This window comes from Quercus suber, unplaced genomic scaffold (genome assembly GCF_002906115.3).
Source record: "Quercus suber isolate HL8 unplaced genomic scaffold, Cork oak 2.0 scaffold_434, whole genome shotgun sequence".
NCBI classification, from domain to species: Eukaryota; Viridiplantae; Streptophyta; class Magnoliopsida; order Fagales; family Fagaceae; genus Quercus; species Quercus suber.
The window spans coordinates 605,401-622,705 of record NW_027069885.1 but is presented as its reverse complement, the minus strand read 5'-3'; the positions used below and the strand labels follow the sequence as shown (position 1 = coordinate 622,705).

The following is a 17,305-nucleotide window of genomic DNA, read 5'->3' as shown; positions in this document are numbered from 1 at the left end:
CTAACTAATTTCAGAAGAGAATTTATTAACTCAATTCAAGTTTGATTGAACTAGAATATTCNATATATGAATGGTGAATACTTCATCAAGAAGTATAAGAAGACCATAGAATTCTTGCATAAATATCATTTTACTCACAAAACCTATAACAAATGATAAACCGCCATCAAGCACCATAAGGAGTCTATTAATTAAGCTATAATAATTTGGAAAACATTGCCACTTATAATGAAATTAGCCTAAAAGCTGATACAATTTTGGTTTGAAATATAAAATTCATTCCCATTATTTTAGTTATAACTAGACTACACACTAATAATACATTTCATATTGTCAAACATAGTCTATATGCTCGCAATAGCATTTCAAATAGTTAGAACAATGTCCACCGCTTGCATTCTCCCACTTCTTGCATTGCTTGGCAGTAGGGTGTGCAAAAAACCGAAGAACCGAACAAACCGGCCGAAACTGACAAAAATCGTTGCCAAATTTTCGGTTTGGTTCCGGTTTAGTTCGGTTTCGGTTTTGAATTTTTAAAATCGAAAATATTCGGTTTGGTTTCGGTGTTAGATTTATATATATATATATATATATAAAATATATGAATGGTGAATACTTCATCAAGAAGTATAAGAAGACCATAGAATTCTTGCATAAATATCATTTTACTCACAAAACCTATAACAAATGATAAACCGCCATCAAGCACCATAAGGAGTCTATTAATTAAGCTATAATAATTTGGAAAACATTGCCACTTATAATGAAATTAGCCTAAAAGCTGATACAATTTTGGTTTGAAATATAAAATTCATTCCCATTATTTTAGTTATAACTAGACTACACACTAATAATACATTTCATATTGTCAAACATAGTCTATATGCTCGCAATAGCATTTCAAATAGTTAGAACAATGTCCACCGCTTGCATTCTCCCACTTCTTGCATTGCTTGGCAGTAGGGTGTGCAAAAAACCGACGAACCGAACAAACCGGCCGAAACTGACAAAAATCGTTGCCAAATTTTCGGTTTGGTTCCGGTTTAGTTCGGTTTCGGTTTTGAATTTTTAAAATCGAAAATATTCGGTTTGGTTTCGGTGTTAGATATATATATATATATATATATATGTTTTATGTTACTTTAAAAATAACTCATCAGTGGCTTAGTGGTATGCTCCTTGTATTTTGGCTAGCAGATCCAGAGTTCAAGCCTTCGCGTGCACGTGTGTTTTTTGGAATTTAATTTTTTAAAACCCTAGTACTGTAGCATGATATAAATACCCCTAATCCCGAATTTCTTTTTCTTTTCTTCAACCGCCCCTTTCCCTAATTTTTTTCTCCGTCTCTCTATTTTCTTCTTCTCTTTTCTTTTCTTCAACCACCCCTAATCCTCTACCCTTCTCACGTCTCTACCATTCTTGCTTCAGTTCAGCCACTCCATTTTCTTCTTCTCTTTTCTTTTCTTTAGCCACCCCTAATCCTCTACCCTTCTCACGTCTCTGCCGTTCTCGCTTTAGTTCAGCCGCTCCTTCCCCATCTACCTCAGCCGCCTCATTCTTTTCTTTTCTTTTCATTCTCTGAGTCCATGGACCATGGCCATGCCTTTCTCTTCTCTTTGAGTCACATATCTCTGTACAGAGAACGAAAAATCACTGGTAGGCTCCTGCTATGGTGCAGCAACAGTAAAATTCTGTTTGGACCCTTTTGCTAATTCAAAATATTTTCAATTTTTTGTTGGAATCTGTGTGTAAATTGTTGAACAAATATTCTTGGAAGTTTTTCTTTATCTGTCGTTCTGGTTTGTACAACAGCTCTCTCTCTGTTGCTTTATTAAAATTAGGATTTTGAAAATCTCAATAACCCTCTCTTTGGAAAACCAAAAACCGACCGAAACCGATTGAAACAGAAATACACCGAAACCAATGATTTTCTAGCCATTTCGGTCGGTTTCGGTTGAGAATTTCACAAACCGAAATATTCGGTTTCGGTTGGCCATACCTATAAGAACCGACCGAAACCGAACCGACACACCCTACTTGGCACAATTTTTGGTGCATACACTTGACCATGTAACACTTGATTTCCAACATATTTTGCAAACTTCTTTATATGGCTTACAATTTTGGAACATCCAAGGGGCATGTCCTAATAAGTATGAAGAATTGAAAAGCATATCAATAGACATAACAATCTTATTAAAAAAAAAATGTGTGGAAATCAATGATAATTATTTAACCTGGGTCTGATCATAATAGCTTTCTACCCGCCCGTGAATCAATAATAAAAAGGTAAGAATAGGGATTGATAAAGAAAATGGCAAACAAAAAAAAAAATAAGAAGGAAACTCTTGAGTCTTATACATGTTTTCCCTCACTTGCACCAAATAGGCAAATACAAATGAGAACAAGGTCCATATAAAGTATAATTCTAAGAACTCTTTTAAGACCAAGGTCTATAGGCAATTAATTGTTTGGCTATTGCAAGATGATAAGAACTCTTTAACATTTGGATGTATTAGATGTTTATTGGATTTGATGAGTCTAAGAAATTGTTGGAATATTTTCCTTTCGTTATCTCTTGTTGACTTCTATTCTATCACTTGATGTAGTCACCTATTTGGATACACAGGAAATTCCACCCTTTGAGCGAAATATGACCAAATAGCGAAATTGTTATTTGACATGAATAAAATTTTCGATATTTGACCTATAGTAAAATTCCATATTATAATAGGTTATCATGGGGTTTAAAGGAAAAAAAAAAGGGTATTTTCTAGGGGGGAAATTAAGGTTTTTAATCAAATCAAATGAAGGCAATAATTTGCATTGGTTCAAAATTGTTTTAAAATAAGCATGAATGTATGTGATTAAGTTTGATTGATTTTAATTGGTGATAAAATTAAACTCTTAATTCTCAATTTTTATTATTATTTATAGATACAATAAAATTTTAATTTATGGCATCAATTTTATGATAAATATTTTTTATTATTAGACTAAAATACTAATTTATTTTTTGTGTATACAATGTAAGGAAGAAAATACTCTAGAAGTGCACGACATAGTGTTGGCCAAGGACATTTTTTAAATAATTATTTATTATTATTATTTTAAGTGTTTGTTTACTGTGCATTGCAATTATTATTGTGGAACAGTGTGTCTGACGAATAGTGTACCTACCAAATTGACCCTATGAACTCATTTTTGTTAGCTCTTATGGAAGAAAATCACATTATTGGTGCACAGGAATCCTTTTGTGAATCTTCTTAAAGTCTGTTTGGTTGGAGGAATAGAAAAGTAGGAAGATAAAAAATAAAAAATAAAAATAAAATGTGAGAGGATAAAATTTTTTTAGTTTGTTCTGATATGTGTTTCGTTAAAATGATGGAAAAGTGAAGAGATGGAAAACTATGAAAAATGAAGTTAATATATATTTACAATTATGTTGCTATTAAATAAAAGAGTAAATTGCAAATTACACTTCTAAAATTTGAGGTGATTGGATTTTACACCTTGAAATTTCAAAATTTGGATTTTACCTCCTGAAGTTTGGGTTATTTGAATTTTACACCATAACATTTCAGAACTTAGATTTTATCTTATAAAGTTTAGAGTTGTTTGGATTTTATACCTTTAAATTTTGAAACTTTAGAGTATAAAATCCAAACATCCCAAAACTTTAGAAAGTAAAATCTAAACACTTCTAAAATATAGGAAGTAAAATTCAAATTTTGAAACGTTAGGGTGTAAAATCCAAACTTCATGGAGTAAAATTCAAATTCTGAAACTTCAGTGTATAAAATCTAATCACGCCCAAACTTTAGGGGTGTAATTTGTAATTTATTCTAAATAAAACAAAAAACAACACAATTTTTTATACACTTATTTATTTAGAAAATTATATATAAACAGTACACTTGTTTTAAGTTATTATTTTAAAAGGTAGAAGCCGAATCCAAAATTGGTGAAAAAACAAAAAACAAAAAAGAACGATAAGGTAACTATGGAAGAAATTGATAAAAACAAAAGATAAAAGAAGACAAAAAGTGAGACGAGGACCACCAAAAAAAAAAAAAAAAAAGAAACCCAAAACGTCGAAGTGAACGTAAAAAGTGAGACGAGGACCAAAAAAAAAAAAAAAAAAAAAGGAAACCCAAAACGTCGAAGTGAACGAATAGTCAATAAAAGAAGCAGAAAAAATAAAAAGATGAAAAAGACAAAAGGTGAGGCGAAAACAAGAAGAAGAAGAAGAAAAAAAAAAAACATGAAAAGAAAAAAAATGATGAACAACGTGAGCCAAAAACCAAGAAAATATTATTAAGTTGTTGAAACAGAGTCAAATGCCACCGGTTACCTGAGATTTCCATGTTCAATGTTAAAAAAAGAGGGGTAAAAATGTAATTGATTGGGTTGAAATAAAGTCCCCAAAGTTTTCTCTCAAAATTGGAGAGATAGTATTTTGATAGATCAATAAAGAAAACACTTGGGCCTCACTAAAATTCCCTTTCATACTCCCTTCCAACCAAGAACCCCTCTCACCTATTTTCTCTCCTATTTTTTCTCTCTCTTTTTTTTTCTTTTTTTTTTTCTTTTCTTCCTCTCTATTTCATGTTCAACCAAATGAAGCCTAAATGTTGTTACATGAGGTTCATGTGAGTTTCAGTCAATAATAGCTCATAAAAAGTAGTCTTAGGGATCAACCTCAATGAGCTATAAGGAAGAATTAGCCCTTCTCCTTAACAACCGACCACTAGACTGCTACATAGTTTGTCGCCTAGAACTAGAAACTAAAACAATTTATTCTAAAATGAGTAGATATTTCAAGTTTTCAACCAAAAAAAAAAAAACACAAGCATACTTTGTTGTTTTATATATATAAAAAAATCAATAGTTTTGATACTTTTTAGGGATCTTGATATAATTTATTCTAATAATTTCTTTGTATAATAGCTAATGCCGTATATCGTCAGTGTTTTGATGAAGTAACATATGTTGGCTTGCAATGACCTCCCACGCTTTTAAGTTCTTTGTCCAGCACATTAATCTTAGTTTTATAAGATTAATAGTTTTGCATTTAGTTTTATCACTATTTATTTAATAACCTTTGCTAAAGTTATTTGTGTTCAAGAATTATTCTTTTACAATATTACATGTGAATGTGAAATTTGTAAATTTATGTCAAAAATAATTTTATTTTTAATTAAAAGGATTTTTTTTGGAAATATTACCACACACAATTTTTTAATGCTTGTTTATATTTTATTATTTTCTATTCACTTAATAAAAACATGGAAAATTCATTTTTAAAGTTGTTAAAATTGCTTTATATTTTTTGGGGGGTAAATTTCCATATTTTTTTATACATTTAATATCTTTATTTGTATTTTAATTGATATTCAATTAATTTTGATGTTATTATAGTTCGACCTTAAAAACCACATCTACTTTTCTTGGTTTTTTAAATGGTCTAAATCTGGAAACCATGTTTGGTATATAACTTCATCTAAAAAGAAAAAAAGAAAAAACATCATATATAACTTTTTCTAAATAAATAATAATAATAATAATAATAATAAAACTTGGTATGTAACATTCTAAACAAAAAATCTTGGTATAGAAACTACCTTCTCAAAAAATAAAATGTTTTTTTTTTTGGAGAAATCTCAAAAAATAAAAAGCTTAGATTTATAAACTTTAAGGGTTTCCTGTTTTACTAATAAACCATAAGACAGCTTTATGTACCTTTTTTTATGGCAATGCCACGTGCTATTATTTTGTCATCTCACACCATGTTTGCCTCATCGACAATAATTCAAGGCCAGCTCAAGGTATTGTAGGCCCTAAGTTGACAACTTTAAGTGATGTCTATTCTTATACTTCGAATATTAATAGAATATTTATTTAACTTTTGGTTTTTTTTTTTCATTTAAAATATATTTTTTTATAAAAAAAAAATTACAAACTAAGACGAATTCATCGTATTACTCAATGACCAACTAAAATAAACACTATTTATCAAATGAAGTAACCAAATACTAAAAAATTATGATTGAAAAGTTTAATAAAACTATATATTCGATATTTCTAAATAGAATTTGAGTATAAATTTATTTACTAGTATAAGATTAATGGGTTCTTTTAACATTTATGTGTGAGAGATTAAATGATTAACCCATCCAATGAAAATATTTTTCTTTAACTGGTTTTTCTTTGATAAAAAAATAACTACTTTTTATTTATTGGTGAATATTTAGGGCTTAATTAATACTTCTATTGGTACAGAATATCTTTATTGGTAAAAATTTAGGGCTTTTTTTCATTAGGCGCCTTAGGCTTTTGCCTATTTGGTTCATCCATTGAGTTGGCACTGCAATAATCTTTAAAATTATGGACAAAAAGATCAAATTAATTTTATTTAAATTTCCTTTAAAGTCTATATTGGAACTTTAACTAAATTTTTTTGGATGAAAATTTGGGTTTATGTTAAATTACAAGAAGCAGGTTCAAGTTCAAAAATTAGCTTTTAAAAAAAATGAAAATTTTTGTAACAAACTTCGTTATAGCCAATGACTATAATTCACACTATAAAAATTAACATGCTTTTATATTTTGAAAATCTAATTATTGAATTGCATGTTCTTAATATTCTTAACACATACGTCAATTACGTGCCAATTGGAAACAATTTACTATTTGATTTATAAATTTATTTCTTATGCATAATTTTAAATTACAAAAAATTGAGATTTTAATATTATGCATAAGAAATAAAATTATCAAACACAGAGGATATAGGATGGAAATGTAATCCAATGGTGAATTTTTCAAAATTTACATTTAATAAAATGTTTTGAGTAGAGTTGTAACTATTGGTTACAATCAAGTTTGAACTAAAATTTAAAGAAAAATATTAATATATAATTGTAAGGACCAGTTTTGAACTTACAGCCCACTATATGGAATGGCTTCAGCCCAAAAGCAATAAATTTGTAGAAAATGGGTTGGAGAACTGGGCTTTAGTTGATCAAATAGATATTGGAATCAATCAGACAATCAGAGAATGAAACAAAAATAGGATTATATTGAAGAAAAATGGTCCTCGACAAGTTCCAAGGTGTACTGTTCTATTCTATTATCCTTAAATTCTTATACAAGTTTTGTTCTTGAATATTACAGAACTTTTCTTTAGAATTCATTCCTCTTATACTCTTTTTCCTCTTTCTCACTATTTTCTACGTGCATGCCAAATGGTGAATCTTGATACTTGTCCTATCAGAACCTCCCATAAGTTTTCATGTAGTAGCTGTAAGGCTGAAACCCATTGTTTAGGCATCACCTCCACATTAATGCGGCTAGGAAGTTAATTACAGAGCATTCAATGCGGAGGTAGCAGCTTTTTTCTTGGATATTTTATGATCCTTCTTTGTCTTGAGCTTCCGTAGTGCTTATCTGTATCAATTAAGTACTTCTGTGACGTTTCTTCGGATAACAGGTCATCTCTTTAGGCTATGGTCTCGATAAGTGGAGGTGACTCTTATTCTCAGCGCAAACATTTAAGTCGTCCTGATCTAAATCGATATCTTTGTTTGTTAACATGGTTCATTCTGATAACGTTTACCCCTTCTCGAATATATTTTGTCCTCCGCGTGGGCCTTAAGCCCATTATACAACATGCGTAATGGACCCTTAGGCCCAATACCGCTACAATAATAATAATAAATAAATCACTCCAAACCCCAAGCTTTAGTATTTGATTATGCATATTTGAGCATTAACATTAGGGGTTTAAAACCTCCAAATTGCTATTTTGGAACCCACCACATACACCAAAAACCATCTTTACCTAGATGTTACTGTACCAAATTTTAGTGAATTTTTTATTCCATTAATTCGTTAAGTTGAAATGAGAGAAAAGAGACAGATGTGTTAGTTTTATATCATTTTATTAGATAATTTATATTATTGTAATATGTTAATAAAAGATAAGATGTTGGGTAGATGGTAAATGAAATGTTAAAATAGATAAGTAATTTTTTAGAGGATAAAAGGAGTATATTTTTAGATAAGTGGATGTTAAAAGCCTCTAAAAACCACTCCATAGTCCAAACTCCAAAATCCAAACCCCAAACTCTAGTCATCAATTTTGCATAAGCCCATTTGGTAAGAGAATTTAGATATTGAAAAAATGAAGTGAAAATTATGGTTTAAAAGATGTTATGAAAGCACTTTTCTTTTTTGGTTGAGAATTTTATGAAAATACTTTAAAGAACCAATTATGTAAAAATGTGTTTGATACGATATTTCTAATAACATATTTTTAAAAGTAAAAACACACTATTAAATGTTTGGTATGAGTATGAATACCTGTTTACAATTTAAAAAATAATTACAGTAATGTCACTTACTCATATATGAAATACGATACTGCTAAAACCCTGAAAACTAAAACTACTAGGAATTAAGGATCTAACTTTTATAGTTATAGGCTGAAATTATAAACAACAGATACTAGACTCATACAATCAACATGAGATAAATATTCCTATATTTTTTAACGTAAACACCAATACTTGTTAGGACACGCACGAAAATGCTATTAAAAATTGAAACACCCTTAAATTTGAGAACTACAAGCCTAAAACCTCTTAAATTCACTCCAAAGGCCAAACCCCAAGTTGTTTTGTAGCCATAGACCCTGCATAATCCTCTGTCTGTGATTTGATTTATGCTCTTTACTTTTGTGTGACAATGCCTCCATCCTTCATCCATCGCCTGCTCATCTCCACTTCCACTCTCCGCAACACCACCCACCTTTCCTCTCTCCACCTCAACCTCACCTTCCTCTCACTCCACCACCACCACCGCCACCGCTCTCTCTCCTCCACACCCACTCCACCACCGCCACCCTTCCACCCCAGAAGCAAAACCCAACTCGAAACCCAGTTCGAAACATGGGTCCAAAACCTCAAACCCGGGTTCACTCCATCCGACGTCGAGCACACCCTTTGGTCCCAATCCGACCCAGACCTCGCTCTCGACCTCTTCCGCTGGACTGCCTTACAACGTGGCTACACTCACACCCACGCCACCTACTTCACCATCATCAAAATCCTCGTCTCCAACAAGCGCTACGGCCTCGCCGAGACCCTCATCGAAGAGGTACTCTCTGGTGCTTGCGACATTAACATTCCTCTTTATAACTACATTATCAAGTTCTGTTGTGATAAAAGATCGCTCTTTAACCGAGCCTTTGATGTTTATAAGAAAATGTATAATTCCGAGAATTGTAAACCCAATTTACAGACTTATTCCATGTTGTTTAATCTGTTGCTTAGAAGGTTCAATAAGTTGAATGTTTGTTATATGTATTTGCAATCGGCTAAGTCGTTGTCGAAGCAAATGAAGGCCGCGGGTGTGATTCCGGATACTTATGTGTTGAATATGATTATAAAGGCGTACTCGAAATGTCTTGAGGTTGATGAGGCCATTCGGGTTTTTCGTGAAATGGGGTTGTATGGATGTGAGCCAAATGCGTATACTTACGGGTATATAGTGAAGGGGTTGTGTGAGAAAGGGAGGGTTGGTCAGGGTTTTGGGTTTTATGAGGAAATGAAGGGGAAGGGTTTGGTTCCTAGTAGTAGTAGTTATATGATTTTGATTTGTAGTCTTGCATTGGAACGAAGGTTTGAGGATGCGATTGCGGTTGTTTTTGATATGTTGGGGAATTTGATGGGTCCTGATTTGTTGACTTATAAAACGTTGTTGGAAGGCTTGTGTCGTGAAGGGAAGGGCAATGAGGCCTTTGAATTGCTTGATGAATTGAGGAAGAGGGATCGTTCGATGAGTGAGAAGATGTACAAGGCTTTGTTAAATGAATTGCATTTTCTATGTCGTTAATTGACTCAATATTGCATTCTTCTGAGTTCAATTGAAGACTTCTATTGACTACCACTTCATGACGAGTAATAGTACTTATGTAATTCTGATTCACACTCTTGCGTTGGAATGGTGGTTTGAGGATGTGATTGAGGTTGTGTTTGATATGTTGGGGAATTCGATGGGTCCTGATTTTTTGACTTACAAAACCTTGTTGGAAGGTTTGCATCGGGAAGGGAGGGGCAGTGAGACCTTTGAACTTCTTGATGAATTGAGGAAGAGGGATTGTTCAATGAGTGGGAAGATTTCAAGACTTTGTTGATTGGATCGCATTTTCCAAGTTGAGAGTAGATTCAATATTTCAGTCTTCTAAGTCATTTGAAGACTACAACTTCATGAGCAAATCAAGCATCTGGAAAGAAATATATAATTTAATCACTGGCTGACTTGTCTCAATTTATGAATTTCTGCATCTCAGATTCATATAGTGCTGTGATGGTATGAGAAGTTCCCTGAAGATCTATTTGCATTGTCTTCTGTATGTAGGGCAACATTGGAATCATCCAGAAAAAGCAGTCTTGTGCTGGCTGGTTTTAACAATATATTTTACGCTGTCTAATTTTGATATTGGTTGTTTCATGTAAAATTGTTTTATTTAAATGGACACTTTATAGTCATTATAGAATCAGGTTACTATTTCACGAAACACTCAAATCAGCAGTGAATGATCTTGGTGCTTATTTTGAAGAACAGAGAAAATAGTTTTATCTTGTCAGGGTAAATAGGTTGCCCAATATGATGTTCAGTGTTTGGAGGGTACAGGGTGAATAGAACTTCTAAACTTTGCTAAGAAAATTTTGCAATCTTCAGGCCCATATGGAGAAGACATGCTTTCTTACATTATTTTTGGTTGGGATTGGAAGTGGAAATAAAGATGATCTTATATGCTTATTGTTCTCTGGTTATTCCATCTTGCCATACCTTCAGCATTGGAAACTTTGATGGTACTCTTTTTGCCAGCACACGACTGTAAGCTATCTTTGCTTATTTCCTTGCTTTGCAACCCAGATTAGATGTTGGGGACAAAACTTAATTGGTTAATTCAGTTTAGAAATCTTGATACCCAGATTGGATGTTGAGTGTAAGTCTTTAGTGATGTTTTCCAATAAAGCATCATTTTCTAACCTATGCAGATAATTAAACTCAACCTATCTTCATTCATATCTTATCTGTGAAAGCTATATAAGTTACTTTCAAATGGGCACCAGTTAATGAACTCATATTGAACCTAAGCATGAATAGTTTTAGGGTCAGATAAATAACATGGCTTCTAAAGGGTAATAACAGGCCATAATTGCACTGAGATTTTTGTTGTGGAGTTGATGCTATGCAGAATGCAAGATTGAAGATGTGTGAGGTATGCTGCTACCATTTTAAACCAATTTCGCCACCGCTCTCTCTCCTCCACACCCACTCCACCACCGCCACCCTTCCACCCCAGAAGCAAAACCCAACTCGAAACCCAGTTCGAAACATGGGTCCAAAACCTCAAACCCGGGTTCACTCCATCCGACGTCGAGCACACCCTTTGGTCCCAATCCGACCCAGACCTCGCTCTCGACCTCTTCCGCTGGACTGCCTTACAACGTGGCTACACTCACACCCACGCCACCTACTTCACCATCATCAAAATCCTCGTCTCCAACAAGCGCTACGGCCTCGCCGAGACCCTCATCGAAGAGGTACTCTCTGGTGCTTGCGACATTAACATTCCTCTTTATAACTACATTATCAAGTTCTGTTGTGATAAAAGATCGCTCTTTAACCGAGCCTTTGATGTTTATAAGAAAATGTATAATTCCGAGAATTGTAAACCCAATTTACAGACTTATTCCATGTTGTTTAATCTGTTGCTTAGAAGGTTCAATAAGTTGAATGTTTGTTATATGTATTTGCAATCGGCTAAGTCGTTGTCGAAGCAAATGAAGGCCGCGGGTGTGATTCCGGATACCTATGTGTTGAATATGATTATAAAGGCGTACTCGAAATGTCTTGAAGTTGATGAGGCCATTCGGGTTTTTCGTGAAATGGGGTTGTATGGATGTGAGCCGAATGCGTATACTTACGGGTATATAGTGAAGGGGCTGTGTGAGAAAGGGAGGGTTGGTCAGGGTTTTGGGTTTTATGAGGAAATGAAGGGGAAGGGTTTGGTTCCGAGTAGTAGTAGTTATTTGATTTTGATTTGTAGTCTTGCGTTGGAACGAAGGTTTGAGGATGCGATTGCGGTTGTTTTTGATATGTTGGGGAATTTGATGGGTCCTGATTTGTTGACTTATAAAACGTTGTTGGAAGGCTTGTGTCGTGAAGGGAAGGGCAATGAGGCCTTTGAATTGCTTGATGAATTGAGGAAGAGGGATCGTTCGATGAGTGAGAAGATGTACAAGGCTTTGTTAAATGAATTGCATTTACTACGTCGTTAATTGACTCAATATTGCATTCTTCTGAGTTCAATTGAAGACTTCTATTGACTACCACTTCATGACGAGTAATAGTGCTTATGTAATTATGATTCACAGTCTTGCATTGGAATGGTGGTTTGAGGATGTGATTGAGGTTGTGTTTGATATGTTGGGCAATTCGATGGGTCCTGATTTTTTGACTTACAAAACCTTGTTGGAAGGTTTGCGTTGGGAAGGGAGGAGCAGTGAGACCTTTGAACTTCTTGATGAATTGAGGAAGAGGGATTGTTCAATGAGTGGGAAGATTACAAGACTTTGTTGATTGGATCGCATTTTCCAAGTTGAGAGTAGATTCAATATTTCAGTCTTCTAAGTCATTTGAAGACTACAACTTCATGAGCAAATCAAGCATCTGGAAAGAAATATATAATTTAATCACTGGCTGACTTGTCTCAATTTATGAATTTCTGCATCTCAGATTCCTATAGTGCTGTGATGGTATGAGAAGTTCCCTGAAGATCTATTTGCATTGTCTTCTGTATGTAGGGCAACATTGGAATCATCCAGAAAAAGCAGTCTTGTGCTGGCTGGTTTTAACAATATATTTTACGCTGTCCAATTTTGATATTGGTTGTTTCATGTAAAATTGTTTTATTTAAATGGACACTTTATAGTCATTATAGAATCAGGTTACTATTTCACGAAACACTCAAATCAGCAGTGAATGATCTTGGTGCTTATTTTGAAGAACAGAGAAAATAGTTTTATCTTGTCAGGGTAAATAGGTTGCCAAATATGATGTTCAGCGTTTGGAGGGTACAGGGTGAATAGAACTTCTAAACTTTGCTAAGAAAATTTAGCAATCTTCAGGCCCATATGGAGAAGACATGCTTTATTACATTATTTTTGGTTGGGATTGGAAGTGGAAATAAAGATGATCTTATATGCTTATTGTTCTCTGGTTATTCCATCTTGCCATACCTTCAGCATTGGAAACTTTGATGGTACTCTTTTTGCCAGCACACGACTGTAAGCTATCTTTGCTTATTTCCTTGCTTTGCAACCCAGATTAGATGTTGGGGACAAAACTTAATTGGTTAATTCAGTTTAGAAATCTTGATACCCAGATTGGATGTTGAGTGTAAGTCTTTAGTGGTGTTTTCCAATAAAGCATCATTTTCTAACCTATGCAGATAATTAAACTCAACCTATCTTCATTCATATCTTATCTGTGAAAGCTATATAAGTTACTTTCAAATGGGCATCAGTTAGGGTCCGTTTGGTTCCCGTAAAATATTTTTCGGAAAATAGGTATTTTCCAGAAATGTTATTTTCCGAAAAAGGAAAATATTTTCAAGTGTTTGGTTGTATTATGAAAATTGTTGTGGAAAATATTTTCATGTGTTTGGGTCTATTAGGAAAATGCTATTTTCCGGCAACAACAACAACAACAACAGCAGCAACAAATTGATTCCGACAACAACAACAACACAACAACAACAACAATAACAACAACAACAACAATCAGTTCATCAAAAAAAAAAACAACAAACGGCGATGGGTCTGGTTCGTGGATCGGCGAGCTCGAGGAGGCGATGGGTCTGGGTGAAGGCGATGGGTTGCTCGTGCTGTTGCTCGTGGGTCTGGGTTCGTCGTGCTCGTGGGTCTGGGTCTGGGTGAAGGCGATGGGTTGCTCGTGGGTCTGGGTTCGTCGTGCTCGTGGGTCGTCGTGCTCGTGGGTCTGGGTCTGGGTGAAGGCGATGGGTTGCTCGTGGGTCTGGGTTCGTCGTGCTCGTGGGTCTGGGTCTGGGTGAAGGCGAGGTGAAGGCGATGGGTTCGATCGAGCTTGGAGGCAATCTGGTGTCGATCTGGAGCTCGTTGCTTGGAGTTGATCTTGAGTTCTTCAAGTTTCTTGGCTCTCTCTTTTGTGCGTTCTCTTTCAACTTCTCTGGCTCTCTCGTTTGTTTCTCTCTTTTGTGCGTGTTGTGCGATTTCCGAAAATGATTTGAAAGGAAAATAAGAGCGTAAAATCATTTCTGGGTCAAAGGCGTAAATATGGTCAAACTGAAGCTAATTTTCCGGAAATTAAAATTTTCCTCCCCTACCAAACACTAGGGTCAGGCGGTAAATGATTTCCGGAAATCATTTACCACCAAAACAAACGGACCCTTAATGAACTCATATTGAACCTAAGCATGAATAGTTTTAGGGTCAGATAAATAACATGGCTTCTAAAGGGTAATAACAGGCCATAATTGCACTGAGATTTTTGTTGTGGAGTTGATGCTATGCAGAATGCAAGATTGAAGATGTGTGAGGTATGCTGCTACCATTTTAAACCAATTTGAATGCATAATTTTCTCCTTGTTCTAGCTTGTAATGATTAACTATTTTATTCTTATATCGTACCTCCATTTGTATTTAGACTCAGTGCAGGCTGCAAGAAAGTGAAATGTGAACCACTACCTGAGGGTATTGTTTCCAAGACTTCTGACTTGGAAATGTGATCATTATGGGGCCCCCTGGATAAAAAAGTTTGTCAGTTTATTAGTAGTATGGCCTTGCAGGTTGCATTACTTTAGTTATTTTACTAAAGGGCCATGCAGTTTTTACTTTGTTTGTTCAGCCACTTTTTCTTTAAGGCAAATCTTAGGATGGAAAATCATCTTACTGGCAAATCTAGGTCAGAGTAGGAGGAATTGTTTTTGCTGCCTTGCTTGTTGACTGAGCACATGAACTGCAGTTGCAGAGATGATTTTTCCATCCTAAAGTTTGCTTGTAGAGGAAATTTTTGAAAAAATAAAGTTATTTTTTGGCATGTCTGGATTTCTGTAATTGTATAAGCTTCATGAAGAAATTTATTTCTGTTTTGAAAGAATGGGGTTATGATTGTGTTTTTTTTATCACCTTTTGGAACCCATGGAAGAAGATTGGAGTTTGAATTGCAGTTTGCATTGTTTGATGGTTTTCTTTTTTTGATCGCATTAAACGGGGTATGTATCGGTTAAGGTTATGCCTTTGGTTGAGGTTCTTGTGATGGTGGCTGAGACACAACTACTGGCTTTGGTTCTTGCTCAGATACAGATGATGGGGAATGAGTAGAAGTGGGAGTAGGCTTAGAGGTTTCTTGAATTGTAGGTTGTGATAACTCATAAGTGTGATCTGTAGTGTTAAAAATTGACTGCTCGCTCTCTCTTTCCGCCTTTAATAAATACTAATGAAATAATGGGAATTGTGTAGTGCCCAACTGGGTACTCTTTAAATTGAGTTGAGTGGTCATTGACTAGTATAGTGTGTTTGTGTATATATATATATACACATCTAGATATGCTGTCAATGTTGTTCAGGAAACACAGATGGGCTGATTTAAGTCCACCTTTCCTTCTTCCTTTTTTACAGTCTGATGTAAACCAAGATTACTCTTATGTTAATAAAAAAAATCTGATTTCCATTTATTAAAAAAAGGCTAGTATATTTAGGATAATCTTGGTAACAAATAGGGCTCCGTTAAAACTGGCTCTGTTACCTCTGTATAAACTTGGTTACAAATAGGGCTCCATTAACTTATAATGCTTCTTGAATTCAACTTTGAAACTATCATGATTTGGGTGGAAGGAAAAGCATGGAACACAGAAGAGAACTGTAATACTACAAATTCATTCCTTTTAGGTTTTTTGGCTTTTTAAATTTAAAATTGAATAAATAAACAATTGAATGAAAAATTTGAAAGAAGTCTCAAGGAAGACATAAGTAAGGTCTGGTAGATCTGTGGACAAAACCCTTATATCTTTTTTTCTAATAGTTCACAGATTCCATATTTATTTAGATGTGACTTAATAACATTTGCAAGATAGTTTACAAATCATGTAAGAAAAATAATATCCACTCTAATCAAATGTGGACATCTTCTATGTTTTCTTTATGGAAATCCAGAATTTATATGTCAAGAGCTATATAGTGTCTATCATTTGATTTTCTTTTTCTGAGCTTTGGATAGGATTTGATATGGGTTTTGTAACTTTCTTTCTCTTAACCTCTTATAATTCTCAATGTATTATATGAGTTAGTATTGATGCTGATTTTGTGGATTTTGTGTATTTGATCTGAGAGTTTGATGGGGATTTTGAAAATTCTATTCTATGTTTATATTTAGCTAATTTGATAATTGAAATTTGGCACCTACATGCTTATGGTCAGAGCTAAAGATAATTCCAATACATGCCAGTTCTTGTTGGTTTAGGCAGTAATGGAACTTTAATTGAGAAAGATAAAAAGTCTCTGGTTTTTCTTCTTGAATGAACACACTGATGACTTGAGAGACTTTCAAACAAAGACAAGTGAGTACTAAACAGTGATTTTTAACCGGTTTATTACTGGGACCCCCTTTTGGGGGTGGTTAGGGTGATTGATCGAATGAAATTCTCATCCTCTAATGTTTAAAATAATCAATTCTTTAAATTAGTTAACTGGATTTGAGAGCCCTTTCAAAAGGGTCAACCTCAACAGAATAAAGTCTTAGTAACAACAACTATTTCCATGCAGGCTAACAGTCTGTTTGTGCTAAACAGACTGACATGACCATGAATTATGTTGATGACTTTCATGTTGTACTCTAAGGCTATGCTCCATATCAGCAGTTCCCATGTTTAAAGATTTCATAGAAATGTACAACATCCTATGAGAAAGATGTTTATGTGCTAAACAGTTCCAAGTAGTCCCTTAATGTATAAACAATATCATCTAAAATCCTTCTCAATTGTTGGCTATGTTACTAGATATAACATTTTGTAGTTTGTGTACTAATGGCTGCTACTGCTTAGTTGGGTAGTTCTTCTTCTTCTTCGGTGCCATCTCTGCTGCCACCATGTCCAAGGTCACCAAAAGTGTATCCAGATTTGTACTACAAGCTCTGGGAAATGGCTATGGTTCAAGTGCTTGAAAGAGAGATTGGCTTTCTTGAGGTCCGTTTG

General features: G+C 34.2%; 2 protein-coding genes across 2 annotated transcripts; both read left to right on the top strand.

Moving 5' to 3' along the window:
• The first annotated feature begins 8,614 nt into the window (after positions 1-8,614).
• Positions 8,615-10,827, top strand: LOC112024488 (pentatricopeptide repeat-containing protein At3g25210, mitochondrial). The gene has a single exon (XM_024057113.2). The coding sequence runs from the start codon at positions 8,749-8,751 to the stop codon at positions 9,895-9,897; it is 1,149 nt and encodes a 382-aa protein (XP_023912881.2). The 5' UTR covers positions 8,615-8,748; the 3' UTR covers positions 9,898-10,827.
• On the top strand, positions 9,956-13,286 carry LOC136062627 (pentatricopeptide repeat-containing protein At3g25210, mitochondrial-like). The gene is made up of 5 exons (XM_065761904.1): positions 9,956-10,097; positions 10,355-10,374; positions 10,423-10,466; positions 10,864-10,905; positions 11,285-13,286. Exons 1-5 carry the CDS (start codon positions 9,956-9,958, stop codon positions 12,354-12,356), a joined length of 1,320 nt encoding a protein of 439 aa, XP_065617976.1. The 3' UTR covers positions 12,357-13,286.
• The last annotated feature ends 4,019 nt before the right edge of the window (positions 13,287-17,305 follow it).